An 18,352-nucleotide genomic window follows, 5' to 3' on the forward strand; every position below is an offset into this window, starting at 1 on the left:
GAAAACTTCCCTAATATGGGAAAGGAAATAGTTAATGAAGTCCAGGAAGCACAGAGAGTCCCATACAGGATAAATCGAAGGAGACACACGCCAAGACACATATTAATCAAACTATCAAAAATTAAATACAAAGAAAAAATATTAAAAGAAGCAAGGGAAAAACAACAAATAACACATAAGGGAATCCCCATATGGTTAACAGCTGATCTTTCAACAAAAACTCTGCAAGCCAGAAGGGAGTGGCAGGACATATTAAGAGTGATGAAGGAGAAAAACCTACAACCAAGATTACACTACCCAGCAAGGAACTCATTCAGATTTGACGGAGAAATTAAAACCTTTACAGACAAGCAAAAGCTAAGAGAATTCAGCACCACCAAACCAGCTTTACAACAAATGCCAAAGGAACGTCTCTAGGCAGGAAACACAAGAGAAGGAAAAGACCTACAAAAATAAAACCAAAAACAATTAAGAAAATGGTAATAGGAACATACATATCAATAATTACCTTAAACGTAAATGGATTAAATGCTCCAACCAAGAAACATAGATTGGCTGAATGGATACAAAACTAAGACCCATATACATGCTGTCTACAGTAGACCCACTTCAGACCTAGGGACACATACAGACTGAAAGTGAGGGGATAGAAAAAGATATTCCATGCAAATGGAAATCAAAAGAAAGCTGGAGTAGCAATTCTCATATCAGACAAAATAGACTTTAAAACAAAGACTATTACAAGAGACAAAGAAGGACACTACATAATGATCAAGGGATCAATCCAAGAAGAAGATATAACAATTGTAAATATTTATGCACCCAACATAGGAGCACCTCCATAAATAAGGCAAATACTAACAGCCATAAAAGGGGAAGTCAACAGTAACACAATCATAGTAGGGGATTTTTTTTTTTTTAGTAGGGGATTTTAACACCCCACTTTCACCAATGGACAGATCATCCAAAATGAAAATAAATAAGGAAACACAAGCTTTAAATGATACATTAAACAAGATGGACTTAATTGATATTTATAGGACATTCCATCAAAAACAACAGAATATACTTTCTTCCCAAGTGCTCATGGAACATTCTCCAGGATAGATCATATCTTGGGTCACAAATCACAGCTTGGTAAATCTAAGAAAACTGAACTCGTATCAATTATTTTTTCCAACCACAACGCTATGAGACTAGATATCAATTACAGGAAAAAATCTGTAAAAAATACAAACACATGGAGGATAAACAATACACTACTTAATAACCAAGACATCACTGAAGAAATCAAAAAATACCTAGAAACAAATGACAATGAAAACATGATGACCCAAAATCTATGGGATGCAGCAAAAGCAGTTCTAAGAGGGAAGTTTATAGCAATAGAATCCTATCTTAAGAAAGAAGAAACATCTCAAATAAACAACCTAACCTTACACCTATAGCAATTAGAGAAAGAAGAACAAAAAAACCCGAAAGTTAGCAGAAGGAAAGAAATCATAAAGATGAGATCAGAAATAAATGAAAAAGAAATGAAGGAAACGATAGCAAAGATCAATAATACTAAAAGCTGGTCCTTTGAGAAGATAAATGAAATGGATAAACCATTAGCCAAACTCATCAAGAAAAAAAGGGAGAAGACTCAAATCAACAGAATTAGAAATGAAAAAGGAGAAGTAACAACTGACACTGCAGAAATACAAAGGATCATGAGAGATTGCTACAAGCAACTCTATGCCAATAAAATGGACAACCTGGAAGAAATGGACAAATTCTTGGAAAGGTACAACCTTCCGAGACTGAACCGGGAAGAAATAGAAAATATAAACAGACCAATCACAAGCACTGAAACTGAAACTGTGATTGAAAATCTTCCAACAAACAAAAGTCCAGGACCAGATGGTTTTACAGGCGAATTCTATCAAACATTTAGAGAAGAGCTAACACCCATCCTTCTCAAACTCTTCCAAAATATAGCAGAGGGAGGAACACTCCCAAACTCATTCTACAAGGCCACCATCACTCTGATACCAAAACCAGACAAAGATGTCACAAAGAAAGAAAACTACAGGCCAGTATCACTGATGAACACAGATGCAAAAATCCTCAACAAAATACTAGCAAACAGAATCCAACAGCACATTAAAAGGATCATACACCATGATCAAGTGGGGTTTATCCCAGGAATGCAAGGATTCTTCAATACACACAAATCAATCAATGTGATACACCATATTAACAAACTGAAGAATAAAAACCATATGATCATCTCAATAGATGCAGAAAAAGCTTTCAACAAAATCAGCACCCATTTATGATAAAAACCCTCCAGAAAGTAGGCATAGAGGGAAGTTACCTCAACATAATAAAGGCCATATATGACAAACCCACAGCAAACACTGTTCTCAATGGTGAAAAACTAAACCATTTCCTCTAAGATCAGGAACAAAACAAGGTTGCCCACTCTCACCACTATTATTCTACATTGTTTTGGAAGTTTTAGCCACAGCAGTCAGAGAAGAAAGAAAAATAAAAGGAATCCAAATCGGAAAAGAAGAAGTAAAGTTGTCACTGTTTGCAGATGACATGATACTACACATAGAGAATCCTAAAGATGCTACCAGAAAACTACTAGAGCTTATCAATGAATTTGGTAAAGCAGCAGGATACAAAATTAATGCACAGAAATCTCTTGCATTCCTATACACTAATGATGAAAACTCTGAAAGTGAAATTAAGGAACGCTCCCATTTACCATTGCAACAAAAAGAATAAAATACCTAGGAATAAACCTACCTAAGGAGACAAAAGACCTGTATGCAGAAAACTATAAGACACTGATGAAAGAAATTAAAGATGATACAAACAGATGGAGACATATACCATGTTCTTGGATTGGAAGAATCAACATTGTGAAAATGACTATACTACCCAAAGCAATCTACAGATTCAATGCAATCCCTATCAAACTACCACTGGCATTTTTCACAGAACTAGAACAAAAAATCTCACAATTTGTATGGAAACACAAAAGACCCCGAATAGCCAAAGCAATCTTGAGAAAGAAAAAAGGAGCTGGAGGAATCAGGCTCCCTGACTTCAGACTATACTACAAAGCTACAGTAATCAAGACAGTATTGTACTGGCACAAAAACAGAAATATAGATCAATGGAACAGGATAGAAAGCCCAGAGATAAACCCACGCACATATGGTCACCTTATCTTTGATAAAGGAGGCAAGAATATACAGTGGAGAAAAGATAGCCTCTTCAATAAATGGTGCTGGGAAACTGGACAGCTACATGTAAAAGAATGAAATTAGAACACTCCCTAACACCATACACAAAAATAAACTCAAAATGGATTAAAGACCTAAATATAAGGCCAGACACTATCAAACTCTTACAGGAAAACATAGGCAGAACACTCTATGACATAAATCACAGCAAGATCCTTTTTGACCCACCTCCTAGAGAAATGGAAATAAAAGCAAAAATAAATAAATGGGACCTAATGAAACTTAACAGCTTTTGCACAGCAAAGGAAACCATAAACAAGACCAAAAGACAACCCTCAGAATGGGAGAAAATATTTGCAAATGAAGCAACTGACAAAGGATTAATCTCTAAAATTTACAAGCAGCTCATGCAGCTCAATATCAAAAAATCAAACAACACAATCCAAAAATGGGCAGAAGACCTAAATAGACATTTCTCCAAAGAAGATATACAGATTGCCAACAAACACATGAAAGGATGCTCAACATCATTAATTATTAGAGAAATGCAAATCAAAACTACAATGAGATATCATCTCACACCAGTCAGAATGGCCACCATCAAAAAATCTACAAACAATCAATGCTGGAGAGGGTGTGGAGAAAAGGGAACCCTCTTGCACTGCTGGTGGGAATGTAAATTGATACAGCCACTATGGAGAACAGTATGGAGGTCCCTTAAGAAAGTAAAAATAGAACTACCATACGACCCAGCAATCCCACTACTGGGCATATACCCTGAGAAAACCATAATTCAAAAAGAGTCATGTACCACAATGTTCACTGCAGCTCTATTTACAATAGCCAGGACATGGAAGCAACCTAAGTGTCCATCGACAGATGAACGGATAAAGAAGATGTGGCACATGTATACAATGGAATATTACTCAGCCATAAAAAGAAATGAAATTGAGTTATTTGTAGTGAGGTGGATGGACCTAGAGTCTGTCATACAGAGTGAAGTAAGTCAGAAAGAGAAAAACAAATACCGTATGCTAACATATATGTATGGAATCAAAAAAAAAAAAAAAAAGGTCATGAAGAACCTCGGGGCAGGACGGGAATAAAGACACAGACGTACTAGAGAATGGACTTGAGGACACAGGGAGGGGCAAGGGTAAGCTGGGACAAAGTGAGAGAGTGGCATGGACATATATAAACTACCAAATGTAAAACCGATAGCTAGTGGGAAGCAGCTGCATAGCACAGGGAGATCAGCTCAGTGCTTTGTGACCACCTAGAGGGGTGGGATAGGGAGGGTGGGAGGATGGGAGGGAGGGAGCACAGAGGGAAGAGATATGGGGATATATGTATATGTATAGCTGATTCACTCTGTTATAAAGCAGAAACTAACACACCATTGTAAAGCAATTATACTCCAATAAAGATATTAAAAAAAAAAAAACCTCACCTCTGCTCAGATAAACTAATTATGGCCACAGGTAATCAAATCTGAAAACTTTTTAATCCAAAGAAATGATTCTCTCCTTTCAAACAACTGCATTATACAAACCATAAACAGACTATTCTGAGAACTAAAGAAATTAAAATACAAATCAATCTGTTTGTCTCAAATCAACATATTATGGGAAATAAGGCAAGACCAACAACCTACTAGTCTATGAAAAGTAACAAAGCAAAACCCCAACATGAACAGAAATAAAATCAGCCTGATCAGAGCACAAGGAACAAAAAGCTTACAGAGCCCACTGCACACAAGCTCTGCTTCATTCAGGTTCTTTTCAGGCCTGCCTAGAAGATCAGTGGCTAGTGGGGTACCACCCAAACTCTGACCTTGAGCACTGCCAAGAGCCTCGAAGAGTCTTGATAATCCCTGTTTCAGAAGAGGGAAGGTTAGAGTAGGTTCAGAGGAGCTTCCACTAAAGCTCTCCAGCTTGCCCCATAGGCCAAAGGTCTCCCTCATCAATCCCAAAGACAATCCAACAATCTCCTTAATGATCTACCCATCTTTCCTCACACTTCAGCTATCCACTGTCCAGGGCTCACAGTACTCTAGAAAGTCACCAAGCCCACTGGTCCTGGCCCAGAACAAAGTCAGGCTGTCAGACGTCAACTGGGCCCTGACGCTGGGCAATGCTTAGTTCTGACCTCTTGACTGTCTAAGCAACTTCCTCACCGTGGTTATTCCTTAACCTCGCCATTCCTTAAGCACCCAATCAAGGCCTTCTCTTTCATCATCCAAGGTAAAAGCCCCACCCTTGGCTTGACTCAGAAAATCGAAGACATCTAATGGAAGCTTCCTCAATTTCCCTCTACATCTCTCGTACTTTTCCTTGTTTTTGTCTAGGCTGTGCTTCAAATTTCCAAGGCTCATCACATTCATGAGGCCAAGACTTTCCATCTGCCACCTAAACAACTCTGCCTCATCAATGATCCTCTCTCTGGGATTTTAAATCTGTCAACAGTGCCTCCTTCCCCCTCTGCCTTCCAACGTACACAAAAGCTCTCTCCATTCAGCTTCAATGCTTCAGTGTCTCTCTGAAATGAAGAGCTGCCTCTGGGAAGATGTTCCTTCAGGGCCACACCTCTGTCTTCTCACAGCATTATATTCCTGCCTGGGGTCTTCCTACACCATAGGCCCAGGCAGGCAAGCCCCTCTGTCAATGCCCACCATGGTATTTCTGACATCAAGCACTATACCTGGAACATTATAGGAGTTCAACAAATGTAACAAGAAATGAATTTTTTGGTGTGGCTATCTGTGAAGTTACCGTTTTCATTCTCTTCTTCCACTTATTTTCAAACTCCTCAGACTCAGGAGTTTATATCGTCCTTCTTCATTTCCTCATCTCCCATTCACGGCACAGCCCTGAATGGACTAAACTACACACTTATTTTCACATAGTTAGATCTACTACTTTTCAATTCTCTTTCCTCCTACCACCCCCTATCCTGACATAGGGGATGCTGCGCACCACCACCATCCCATTATTCTCCTACGCATCTCTGCCTCTCCTACCAGGTAGATATACTCTCACTTTTAGAGTGAGAGTTCATGTCATCCTCCCCTTCATTCTTGCTTCCTACCTGTCCTCTTCTCTACCTAGTCAAATATTATCTCCTCTTAAGTTACCAATCAATCCTACCTCCAGTACTGTGACAAACCTAGGAATGGAACAAGCTCTGGAAAAGGGCCTCTCATTCCAGCTCCAGGTCAGTCCTTGAGAGCTATTCCCAGCCCTGGTTAATCCCAACCTTGGAGATGGCCTAGACAGTCTTAGCCAGTAGGGCGAGGGCAACATTAGAGAAAGAAGGGAAGTCGAGGCTCCACACATTCTCTGAATTAAAGCCAAGCCCTGGGTATGAGGGCTGGAACTGGTTTTGGCAGCTAGTCTTCCATTATCCCTAATCCAGTCTAAGTTTTTTTATTTCAGTCAGTTTGCAGGTCCCGATCCTTGAAAGCTGAGGCTGTGCAACTCTAAGTACTCTTTATTAAACCTCAGAGAGAACCGGTAGGTGGAGGAAGGAGAGGAAGGGGAGAATAAGGGCCTAGGGTGAGCATTAAGCATATAAACGCTTGTTATTGGAGCAGATGTCCAACCATCCAAGTCCATAGACTGCAAACTGGACCCTGGCCTGCCCCATCCAGGTACTTAAGGCCAAAGCCCAGGCAGAGATGCTCTGGTGCCAGTACAGTGCTCAGCCAGCTAGTCTCAAAGTGGCCTCAACCTTGACAGTGGACATGTTGCCCTGGCCTCCACCTGCTCCCCCCAGGGGGGTGTGGAATTTGGCTGCTATGGGGCAGTGGTCAGCCATCCTGAGAGAAGTCCAAATATGGGAAATGGTGTCACTCTGAAATGAAGAGCTCTAAACTGTCCTTATGGAGCCATGTGGGGCCTTCATGTATTCCAGCCCACCATTATTTTCTCTCCCAGTACAGGGTAATTTGGAGCCTCTGACATCGCTCCTACAGGTCTCAAGAGGCCTGGCATCCTGCTATGCCCCCAGCAGTTCCCTAACAAAGTCATACTGATAAAGAGTAAAGGAGATGCTCAGAGTAGAGACGCTTAACAAAGGCTAGGGAGGTGGCAGTAATGGGGGAGATGGACTAGAAGTATAGGCAGGAGAGAAACAAATGAAGTTCTCGGGGAATCCCCAGAAGACTTGAAAGGTTTCAAAGTAGGGGAGGAAGGCACTATGCAGAAGGAGGCAGCACCAAAGATAAGCTCTGCTGAACACCTCATCCTGAAAAGTTGTTGGAGATAGCAACTTGTGTTCAAGAGAGGACACAGATTACCACACCACACAAAAAGCATGCAGTTTCCTCTATCCCGCCCCTGCTCCACCTTTCCAGCACTGCTCTGAGCCAGGGTGAAAGATCATCCAACAGAGGCCCCTTGCTATAGCCCTCCCTCAGGCCATTACCTCCCGGTGGCAGCCAAGAAGTCCCAACCTCCCCACTCTCATGAGCAAGAGGAGCTTAGGTATGAACTGCCCTTAACTAATACTCCTTCTCTCACCCACTGCTCATAGGCCTCGAGGTGTGTGTGTGCCTGCGTGTGAACGATGGGACACAAGCAGGTCATACTCTTGTGGACCATCCTGGGGAATGAGATAACCTGTAAGGAGGATCCCTCCTGACTAGGGGAGGAAGGGAGTGTCACCTGCCTCCCAATCACAGAGCTGGGTAGGTGGCAGAAGGCACTGGGAGCTTTGCTCCTTAGTCCCACCTCAATTGTAGCCTGTGGTATTAAAAAAAAAAAAAAAAAAAGTATCTGGTCTTTATCCCTGGTTCCTGAAATGACTCTTGCGGGGGATGGGTGGATGGGTGTGTGTGTGTGTGTGTGTGTGTGTGTGTGTGTGTGTGTGTGTGTAATTAGGTAACTTCAAGATGGGGGCAGGTCACCAGAAAGACCAAGCCTTGATTAGACAGTTGGAACTTTTAGCCCCACCTCCAGGGAGGAAAGGGGGGCTGGAGAATGAGTTCAATCTCCAATGGCCAATGACTTAATCAATCACGCCTAAATAATGAAACCTCCATAAAAGCCCCTAGAGGGCTTCCAAGAGCTTCTGATTGGTGAACACCTAGAAGTAATGGGAGGGCAATGTGCCCAGAGAGGGCATGAAAGCTCTGCACCCCACCCCCCATACCTTCTATGCATCTCTTCCACTTGGCTATTCTGAGTTGTAGCCTTTATAAAAAAAAACAGTAAACATAAGTAAAGTGTTTTCCTGAGTTCTGTGAGCTGTTCTAGCAAATTATCAAACCTGAGGAGGGAACTGTGGGAATCCCTAATTTATAGCTGGTCAGTCACAAGTCCAGTGGCCTGGGACTTGTGACTAGCATCTGAATTAGAGGCAGTGGGACTGAGCCCTTTAACTGTGGGATCTGACACTTAATTCCAGGTAGATAGTGTCAGAATTGAATTGAATTATTGGATACCCAGTTGGTGTCTGAGCATAGGAAGATGACACAGCCTCTTCTAAGCTGCAAGGGGCCAAAGGCCTCACAAAGACAATCCTGCAGAGTCACCCAGACCATAGTCAGGTGTTCCTTCAGACAGATGTCCAGGGCCTGCAGGAAATCAGACTCCTCCCTTAAATGCCTGAAACAGAGTAGTTGGTCTACCATAAATGAGGTTTTTAAAATTCAATTCCCTCCTATTGCTCGTGCAGATCTGAAATGATCTGACCAGATGGCTGGTGCTCTATAATTCTTGGATTGCTCTCATCAGTTGTTGATGATTTAGACTTCTTTTTTTTAACCCCCTCACATGAACGTGTTCCTGCACAGGCTTCCTGCATGCTCCCATCAAGGGGCTCTTTGTGCTAATGCCAATATTCCAGAGGCTCTCACACAGTATTTCAGAGCCTGGAAGTCACCTCAGGTCAATAAGAAGCCCCAGGTCTAAGCTTCCCTGAACCCATATGAGGCCAACATATAGCACTGGTTAAGGGGCAGAACAAGAGAGGCCTTTGCTCAGATAGCCTCATTGCCTCCACTTTTCCTTCAGGTCCCCAAGGAAAGGGAGGCAGCAGCAAAGGTATATTTTAAAAATGACAACTATAGCCATTTATTGAATATTTCCTATGTGCCAGGCCCAGAGTGAAACATTTTACACGTTAATCTTGTTTCAATCTCACACCATCTCTGTGAAGTAGGTATTTTCATCCCTATTTTCATATGAGGAAACTAAGGTTCAGAGATTCTGATCAAACTGACCAAGGCCACACAGCTCAAAAAGAGAACTGAAGGTGGGTTTGGAGGTTTAGCATCATAAAATTTGACTCAAAGCTCTACCAAGATCTCAGGGATAGAGAGAAGGCCCTGGCCTGGCCTCCCCATACCCTCCTCTGTGCCTTCATTGAGCACAGGACACTTCCACCAGGACATCCAAAACACTTTTTCTCTCTGTATCCTCTGTGAGACCATAAGCTGCTGGAAGGCAGAGGTCATGTCCCATTTGCTACCCAGAAAGACATTATGGTACAGTGGTTAGGAGCTCAAGCTTAGGGCCAAACAAAGCTAGATCTGAATTCTGTCTCTACCACCTACTGGTCATTTGGCTAAGTCACTTCTCTCTGAGACTCATTTTTGTCTATGAAAATGAGGGTAGTTATAGCACCTGCCCTCAAAACATGCCTGGCACAGTCGATGCTAAGTAAATGTGAGCTATTATCTGTCTCTGGCTACCAGTACAGTGCCTGGCACAAAGTAGGATCTCAGGAAATGCCCAGGGAGCAAAAGGCCCACAATATCTGGCTGTGACCAGTTTTCTCTAATAATAAGTGCACAGGCACAAAGCCTGGGGTACAGGGGTCCTCAGCCCTAGGGCAAATTCCTGAGTTCCCTGCCCAGAACCCACAGGACCTGCCAGCAAACAGCTTTCCTCTGCCTGCTTGTGAACAGCTGATGCTGAATCCACACTCAAATGCTTGCTGTGCCTCCGTAAGGTATGACAGATCCCAAAATAAACCAGGAGAGAGAGAGAGAGACAGGAAAATCACTTCCAGGAACAAGCAACTCACAGTGAGGATGCTGACAGTGATAACAGAGGCAGGGAGACTTCAGGAGAGTGACCTACAGCTGCTCCAGGGCTAAGGGACTGGGGCCCAACTCCTATCTGGCCTGGTAGGAAGGTCCATGAAGTTACGGGTTAGACCCCTGGTATTCCAGGCCACAGCAGGCAGTCAGGAAATCTGCCTTCAAGTGAGCCCAGACCACGTAGCCCAGTATCCCCTCCTTGGAGACCTCAGGACAACAGAGATGAGGTCCTCCCTTCAGAGACCTAAAGAGACAGAAGGTACTGAACTGAAATCAATAACTGTCAACATAAACTAGCCATTTTGCCGTTCTCTTAAAAGTCCCCATATTCCTATGCCACGCACCTAGCTCTCAGGCAGGAAATGCTGTACTAACCCCTTCTGCTCCCTTATCAAAAATCTCCCTGGAAGGAAAGAGGGAGAACATCCCATGACCACAGAAGTCTCTCCTTGTCACCATAAGTTCCTTCCCTACCTAAAGCCAGAGAGGACAGGAAGGCTACATACTCACGTACCCTCACTGGCATCCAATTCCACAAGCAAGTTTAAGGAGTGGCACAAATGGCAAATTTACCGTTAAAAATCAGAACTGCTGTGTACCGAGTAATGTCTTCATGTTGGGAATCCTCAAAACAGCCTCTGCAGCAGGCAGGGCAGGACATTTCCCCGACGTCACCAATGGGGGAACTGAAGGGCAGAAGGATTCAGTGACTTGCCCAAGATCCCCTAAGTAGCAAAGCTAGGATTTGAACCCAGGACTGGCTCAGTCTAAAGTCTGTGCTTGGGACTTCCCTGGTGGTCCAGTGCTAAAGAATCTGCCTTACAATGCAGGGGATGTAGGTTCAACCCCTGGTCAGGGAACTAAGATCCCACACGCCACGGGGCAACTAAGCCTGCACGCCACAACTACTGAGCTCACGCACCTCAACTAGAGCCCGCGTGCTGCAAACCATGGAGCCCACGCGCTCTGGAACCCGCACACCACAGCTACAGAGCCCACGCACCCTGGAGCCTGCGCGCCACAGCTAGAGGAGAGAAAACCCGCACGCCACAACTAGAGTAAAGCCTGCGCACCACAACCAAGAGCCTGCGTGCCGCAACAAAAGATCCCACATGCCTCAACAAAGATCCTGCATGCTGCAACTAAGACCCGACACAGCCAAAAATAAATAAGATAAATAAATAAATAATAAATAAATCTTTAAAAAATAAAATAAAGTCTGTGCTCTTTACCACTAAATTATACTACCTCCTCATTTATCTACTCTCCCTGGGACTGGCTACGTTCCTTTTAACCTTTCAGTAGCTGTGATGGAAGCTCCCAGGCAGCATTCGTTATGTGGTGAATTAAATATACTCTGATTAAAGGCAAGTGCCAGCTATCCACACAGACCACTGAGATGTCAATTTCCTACCAACAGACATAACATATAAAACCTTAATATACACACAGAACACCTTGATCCTGTCCTGGGACCTAAGAGAGTCTTGTCTGCCTCGACAGTACCAGACTCTGAATCACCACACATCAAACCCTGAGGCCATAACAAGCCTCTCACCTTCCCTCCCCTCACTGGTCCTGCTTTGGGGGTGAGTGTAGGTGAAATGAAAAACACTCTTGGGATATGGGGCAAGCATGTCTGGACCTAGACTTGCTTTGCCCCCAGAGCTGAGTGTCTGTGCTCAAGCACAACACCCCAGCCTTTGGGGCAGCTTCAAGGGAATTTGGGGCAGAACAACTTATAACGGGCTCTTGAGAAACTAGAAGGCAGAAGATGATGTCAATGGGGTAACAAGTTAAATATAAAAATCAGTACTCCACTCTAATTCTCCAGGAGGTGCTCAGAGCCCTCAGCCTGCCCTCGTTACACAGGCTCTGGCCCTCCCTCCCCAAAGATACAAAAAGGGCTCTTCTGCTTAACCATGGACAGGAGCCCCACTGCCCAGAGGCTGGGCAAGGGCCCTGGGTCAGAACTTTCAGGCTTGTTCTGCAATGTGGACTGGGGTCTTGAAGGGTGCCACAGGAAAAGAGACGGTAGGAGTAAGGATGACAGGACGTTGACCTCCATCGGCTCCAGGCACTTGCCTGGTTAAAAGTGGTACAAGCACTTTTAATCACATAAGATCAGTGGATACAGCGCACATCCTCCACTTCCCACACCCTGAGAGCCCCTCTAGTTTTAGTCCCCAAAGACCAGGGGGGCTCAGTTCTCAGGGAAGGTGGAGGAGGGCAGCCAGAAGTTGGATCTGCTGAACCCAGTACCTCTGTCCCTAAAATCTCCCTCTACCCAACTCCATTAGCACCTACTTGGTTTCCTTGGTGATGCATCACTCTTCTGTGGCAGCAACTACCCGCATGCAAGCCCAGCAGGAGTGATATTGCTACCAGATAGTTGGCTGGCACAGCAAACACTGCCCCTGCCAGCACAGCAGCAATGGGGGCAGTGAGGACATGGTGATGAATATCAGCAAGGAGTTGATGAAACTATACTCTGGCAGCTGCCAGGGCTTGCCATCCACCCGCCACAGTGCAGAACGCAAATACCCTACTCCTGAGAATGGGCTCAAGTGTCATCACAGTCGGGCTCCAGCCAAGGACAGCTGGGACTCTAGAAGGACAAGTGGGAGGAAGGTGGGTCCAGGCTGGGGTCAATGACATAGGACAAGTTGGCTGAATGACATAGGTCAAGTCACCTAACCTCTCTGAGCCTCAATGTTTTCATCTGAATATAAAGACAATAATAGCTCCTATTATTGTGAAGACTGAACAAGATTATGCACATGAAGCACATAGCACAGTATCTGAACGTGGTAAACACCACAACTGCTGGCTTTTTTCATTATTATTTTAAGCCCTGGGCCCAGGGCCATAAAAGGGTTAGAAAGTTGTTCCTTCTGAGGATGCTCCATTCAAAAACCAGGCCAGGAACAGCCCCTGTTTCTTGGCACAGGTTCCTTTAATAACAGAAAACTCCTGCCCCGCACCAGTGCTCCGGACTCTCCCATGAACAATATTTCAGCAGCACTGAGCCGAGCAGCAGAGCCCAAAATAGCATTTGCAGAGTGAGGCACATGTCACTGCCTCTCCTGTGCTTCAGAAGTGCTAGGAAAGAAAGTTTTCTATCACTTGCTCCAAAAGCTCGGCCACCCACCACCCGCCTTCCTTCCAGGGCACTCAGATGCCACAATTTCTGTTCTGCAGGAAAACGAAGGTCCCTGAGTCCTGCAGCAGCAGCCACCCCTACTCCCCTCCAGGAGGCCAAAGAGGGGCTGTTCCTTCAAAACAGCCCTGGGGGGAGAAAGGACATACACATTTTGAATTTCGAGTATGTTTCCTGGGGACAGCGCTGGGCTTGGTACCTGGCCGAAGTGCCTGCCACTCATGGGTCGGGTGAAACACCTCCAGGACCTTGGGATCCAGCTCCTCCTCTGCTGTGGTTTCCTTTCTCTCTGTTTCTTTGGTGCTGCTCTCCTCTGGGTTGGTCAGTGCAAACTCCTTCAGAGAAAGGAAAACACAGGGCATGAACCACCACAGCTGGGTACCAGGCAAGCAGAAAGAAAATGGCCTGGCGCAGTACACTCTTCTCCTCCTTGCCCTTCCTGCCCTCCCTAGCCCTGTTTGGACCTTTCACAAAGTTAGTGTCAGAACCAGTACAAGTGAGGTGATATGGTTAAATTAACACAGTATGTGTTGTATGTATATGGCACTTCTGTGTATGCATTAAAAAAAAAAATCCAGAAGGTTCCACACTATCTTGAGGGAGTTAAGGGAACATACTGGGGAGAGGGGTTGACAAAACGAGACAATAAGAGCCTTTTACTTTTTACTTGATAAGCTCCTATCCTGTTTGATGTTTAAAATTCATACCTATTATTCTTACAATTAAAAACTAAAGATATTTATAAAAGAAAAAACATACATATGAATAGGAAAGTAAGGCCTCAAATGGTCAACACAGATGTACAAAAGCTGGCAGCTAAGGCCCAATTAATTCCTAAGCAGCCCAGCAGGGCAGAGTAAGGGCATGGGCACCTTCATTACCCAGGGTACCTATGGAGCATAAATGACCTCTTAGGGCATTCCAATCCATGGAAGAAGGGGTACAAGTGGGAAGGTGCAAGTCCAGCTGGGCTGAGGGAGGAAGATGCCCGGGTTGGAAACCTCTTCCTAAAACCTGTTTCCTTCCACCCCATGGAGAGCATGGAGGATTAATGAGATGGTGTAGAGCACTTTGAGCTCAGGAGACAGACGTGTAACATAAATACAAAGTATTATTCATCTTGCTCCTTCCCAGCCTCCAATCCTTCCTGTCCCATTTTTAAACCTGTTCTTGCATAAAAGCAGTAAGACCTCAGGAAATTGGAACCAGAGGGTTCCAGAGCTCCGGGAAATTACATTTGGGAGGGCAAAGAGGAACCCACACTAGAACACTGGGAGATTATTTCAGCCCTTCCACCTCCCCCGCCATCACTTTTCCTCCACCTCCCAATTTTTCCCCTAGGAAGTATTTTTCATGGATTCTTCCTATGAACCCAAACCTGTGCTAGGTACTTTCCGTAGATCTCATTTTGGTCTCCTGAACAATTCTAATCCTACATGGGAGGTAACAATGTATCCCTTTCAATGTGCCCCAGCACAAATCTGAGCTCGAAAGAAAACAAGGAACAGAAGAGTAGATGTGTGTGAGACTAAAGAGAAGACAGACTGGCAGGAGGCTCCGTGCATTCTAAGGGCATGGACATCAAACTTCCAACAACTGAGTTTCCTGAGGGCAAGCACTGTGTCAGTCTCTTTCACCACTGTATACCCCTTGCCTAGCCCAGGGCTTAGTTTGTAATCACTCAACAAAGGAACAAAAGAAGGCCTTCCTCCTACAGGCAGGTATGTCTTTTGGATGTCTTTCGGAGGCAAGTCCAAAGAGTTTGCTGGAAGCCAGGAACTAGCCCCACACTCCAGAACAAAGACCACTTTGTCCACTAAGTACCTGCAGCCTATGTACTCCAGGGCCCAGCCATGCTGGTCAGTCTCTGCCAAAAGCACCATACACGAGACCATGGGACTAGAAGACCGTTAATAAGATTTACCTCAGGGCTTCCCTGGTGGCATAGTGGTTGAGAATCTGCCTGCCAATGCAGGGCACACGGGTTCGAGCCCTGGTCTGGGAAGATCCCACACGCTGCGGAGCAACTAGGCCCGTGAGCCACAACTACGGAGCCTGCGCATCTGGAGCCTGTGCTCCACAACAAGAGAGGCCACGATAATGAGAGGCCCGCGCACTGCAATTAAGAGTGGCCCCCGCTTGCCACAACTAGAGAAAGCCCTCGCACAGAAATGAAGACCCAACACAGCCCCAAAAATTAATTAATTAATTAATTAATTAAAACTCTTAAAAAAAAAAGATTTACCTCAGAAGTATGTGGACTAAATGTGGATGTAAATGAGTGCTGTGTGCCAGGTGTAAAAACAACCAGGAGTGGTGGGACTGTGAAAACTGGAGTCCTCCTGCCTTGACTAAGAAACACAGCTGCTACTCAGCTGCTCCACCACTGCCACGAAGGCATTCAACTTGATGAGAAACAAAAATCCAGATTTTTATGTGACATTTTCTTACTTTTAGAACACTAAGAGGGCCAAACTAAACATCTCTAAGCTTTACATTACAACTCTTGCTTTAGTGTATCTATTAGCCAGTTAACTCCTGGCAGGTACAGCTGTAATCAAGTAACCAAATGCTCAACATCAAGAGAAGCAGAAAGAGGCAAGGGTAATGGTGATGATGACAATATGGCAGAAAGGCCAATCCAGGCAAGGCTAGTGTTCATTCTGATGAGTAGGGGCTGAGAAAGCCTCTTTTTCTAGATCTTTAATGAGACTAATAGAGTAGGTTCAAGAAGAAGGATTACAACAAGATATGAACCACTGAGACACATGCTTCAAGCCCTAGGAAAGCCAAACGCTTTCTGCAACAATCCCATCACTGCTCAAAATGTTTTTTAAGCTTCCTCTTGGTATCATCTTTGAACCATTTTTTTTTTAAATTATTTATTTATTTATTTTTGGCTGTGTTGGGTCTTCGTTTCTGTGCAAGGGCTTTCTCTAGTTGCGGCAAGCGGGGGCCACTCTTCATCGCGGTGCGCGGGCCTCACTATCGCAGCCTCTCTTGTTGCGGAGAACAGGCTCCAGACGCGCAGGCTCAGTAATTGTGGCTCACGGGCCTAGTTGCTCCACGGCATGTGGGATCTTCCCGGACCAGGGCTCGAACCCGTGTCCCCTGCATTGGCAGGCAGATTCTCAACCACTGCGCCACCAGAGAAGCCCTGAACCACATTTTAAGCTACACACACACACACACACACACACTCACACTCACAATCTGCCATTATTTTACAGATCACCTGTTTTTAGTAGAGGTGATATAAATTTGGTGTTCCCCTGTCTGGTCAGCTCACCCTGTTCACCAAATCTGGCTCTGAGTGACTTTGGCAAGCACTGAGGGAGTTTCAGTCACACAAACATACTACAAGCTGGACAATCACTTCAAAGGTGGAACTGCAGAAAAGGTTTTCAGGAAAAGCAGCATCATGGAGATGAGGTTGTAATGATAACAGTAGCTACCATTTATTAAGCCCTTACCCATATTCCCGGAACTGGTCTGAAGTGCCTTCCATGCCTCACAACTCATCCAAGTTTCATCTATGAAGCACATACTTTTATTCCCATTTTACACATACAGGGCCTGTGCAAAACCACACTGCTGAGAAAAGAAGAGCAGAGATTTAAGTCCAGGACTGCCTGGCTCCAAAGTGCATGCATGAATTCTGACTCACTTCTGTGTTTCTGTTCTTAGTCATGTGTTCTAACGGTTGTGCCCTGGGATACTGAGGGAAGGAAGCAGGGTCAATGAGATCACCCCAGCACATTTATCAGCACATCCTCCTTCCCTTTAATGACTGTGTTTAAAGAAACACCGTCCCAGAGAAAGGGACGACCCTCTCTCTGCTCCAGCAGTGTCCTGAACAGGAGACAAAGACCAAGAGGTGAGGGAGGCCAGCCAACCCTTGGTCAGCTCTGAAGTAAATCTCGTGCTCTGGTGACCTCTCAGTTGGCTTCTCCGAGCTCCCTTCCATGCTGAATCCTCTCTTCTCCCTGCCATCATTACTCTAAATACCAATTTCCTCTTAAGTGGCAAGAAATCCCAGCTAAGGTGTTAGCTGACAACAGCTTACCATGTCACACTTCCTTATAATTGTAACTGAGTAAGAGATTCTTAAAGACCAAAGCCTTCAAGATCCAAGGGAATGAATGAATCTCTCAAGGTAGGTGGATAGATGCTGTGACAGAGACAGACTGAGAAGGCAACATTTTGGGATAGAAGCCTGACTGACACAGCCCTAAATTAAACAATGGAAGCAGCCAACCCTTACTAAAAAATAACAGCTGACATTTATTGACCATCCATTAGCCATATTGTGCCAGTGCCAATGCTAGGTGCTTTATATATACAATCACATTTAATCTACAATAAAATTTCAGAGGGAGGTACCAACCCTGTTTTACACATGAGGAAACAAAGCTCAGAAATGGTCAAATTAAAAAAAAAAAGAAATGGTCAAATTGCCAAAGTAGAAGGCAAAAGGGAGTTTACCAAGGCTCTGTGCTCCTTCCACTGGGTTCCACTACCTCCCTCATCATCCACCACCTTTTGAAGGCCAGTATACCACACAACCACATCCCTTTAGCATTCGCACTGCTCCTAAGATGTGGCATCCCAGGGAGATGCCATAGCAGGAGCCAGGAAGGGAGGCTGGCTCCAGATCATACCCTGATACACACAGCCAGCCTTTGCTGGGTGGCCATTAACCTGTACAAATCCCTTTGGGGAGGACAATTCCAGGTCACTAGGAGCATTTGCCTGGACTCCAGGCTCTGAACAAAGGATCATGACCACTCCCACTTCCCCCACCACCCATTTTCACTGTTGTGAAGGTGGCTGGCTGCATAATTTGGATTTTAAATGCCATCGGGGCAGCAATTTTTATGGTATGAGAGAAAAGATGCTTCAACT

The 18,352-nt window shown here is 44.7% G+C and overlaps 1 protein-coding gene across 7 annotated transcripts in view; it reads right to left on the reverse strand.

Annotated features, from left to right (window-relative positions):
* Positions 1 to 18,352, reverse strand: part of SIL1 (SIL1 nucleotide exchange factor) — a 314,302-nt gene that overhangs the window by 175,481 nt on the left and 120,469 nt on the right. For all 7 annotated transcript variants that reach the window (XM_007172237.2, XM_057540342.1, XM_007172240.2 and 4 more), the window contains exon 3: positions 13,647 to 13,782. In XM_007172237.2, coding sequence (XP_007172299.2) covers positions 13,647 to 13,782 — 136 coding nt within the window. The remainder of the gene's footprint in view (positions 1 to 13,646; positions 13,783 to 18,352) is intronic.

This window comes from Balaenoptera acutorostrata, chromosome 2, assembly GCF_949987535.1.
Source record: "Balaenoptera acutorostrata chromosome 2, mBalAcu1.1, whole genome shotgun sequence".
In the NCBI taxonomy this organism is placed as follows: Eukaryota; Metazoa; Chordata; class Mammalia; order Artiodactyla; family Balaenopteridae; genus Balaenoptera; species Balaenoptera acutorostrata.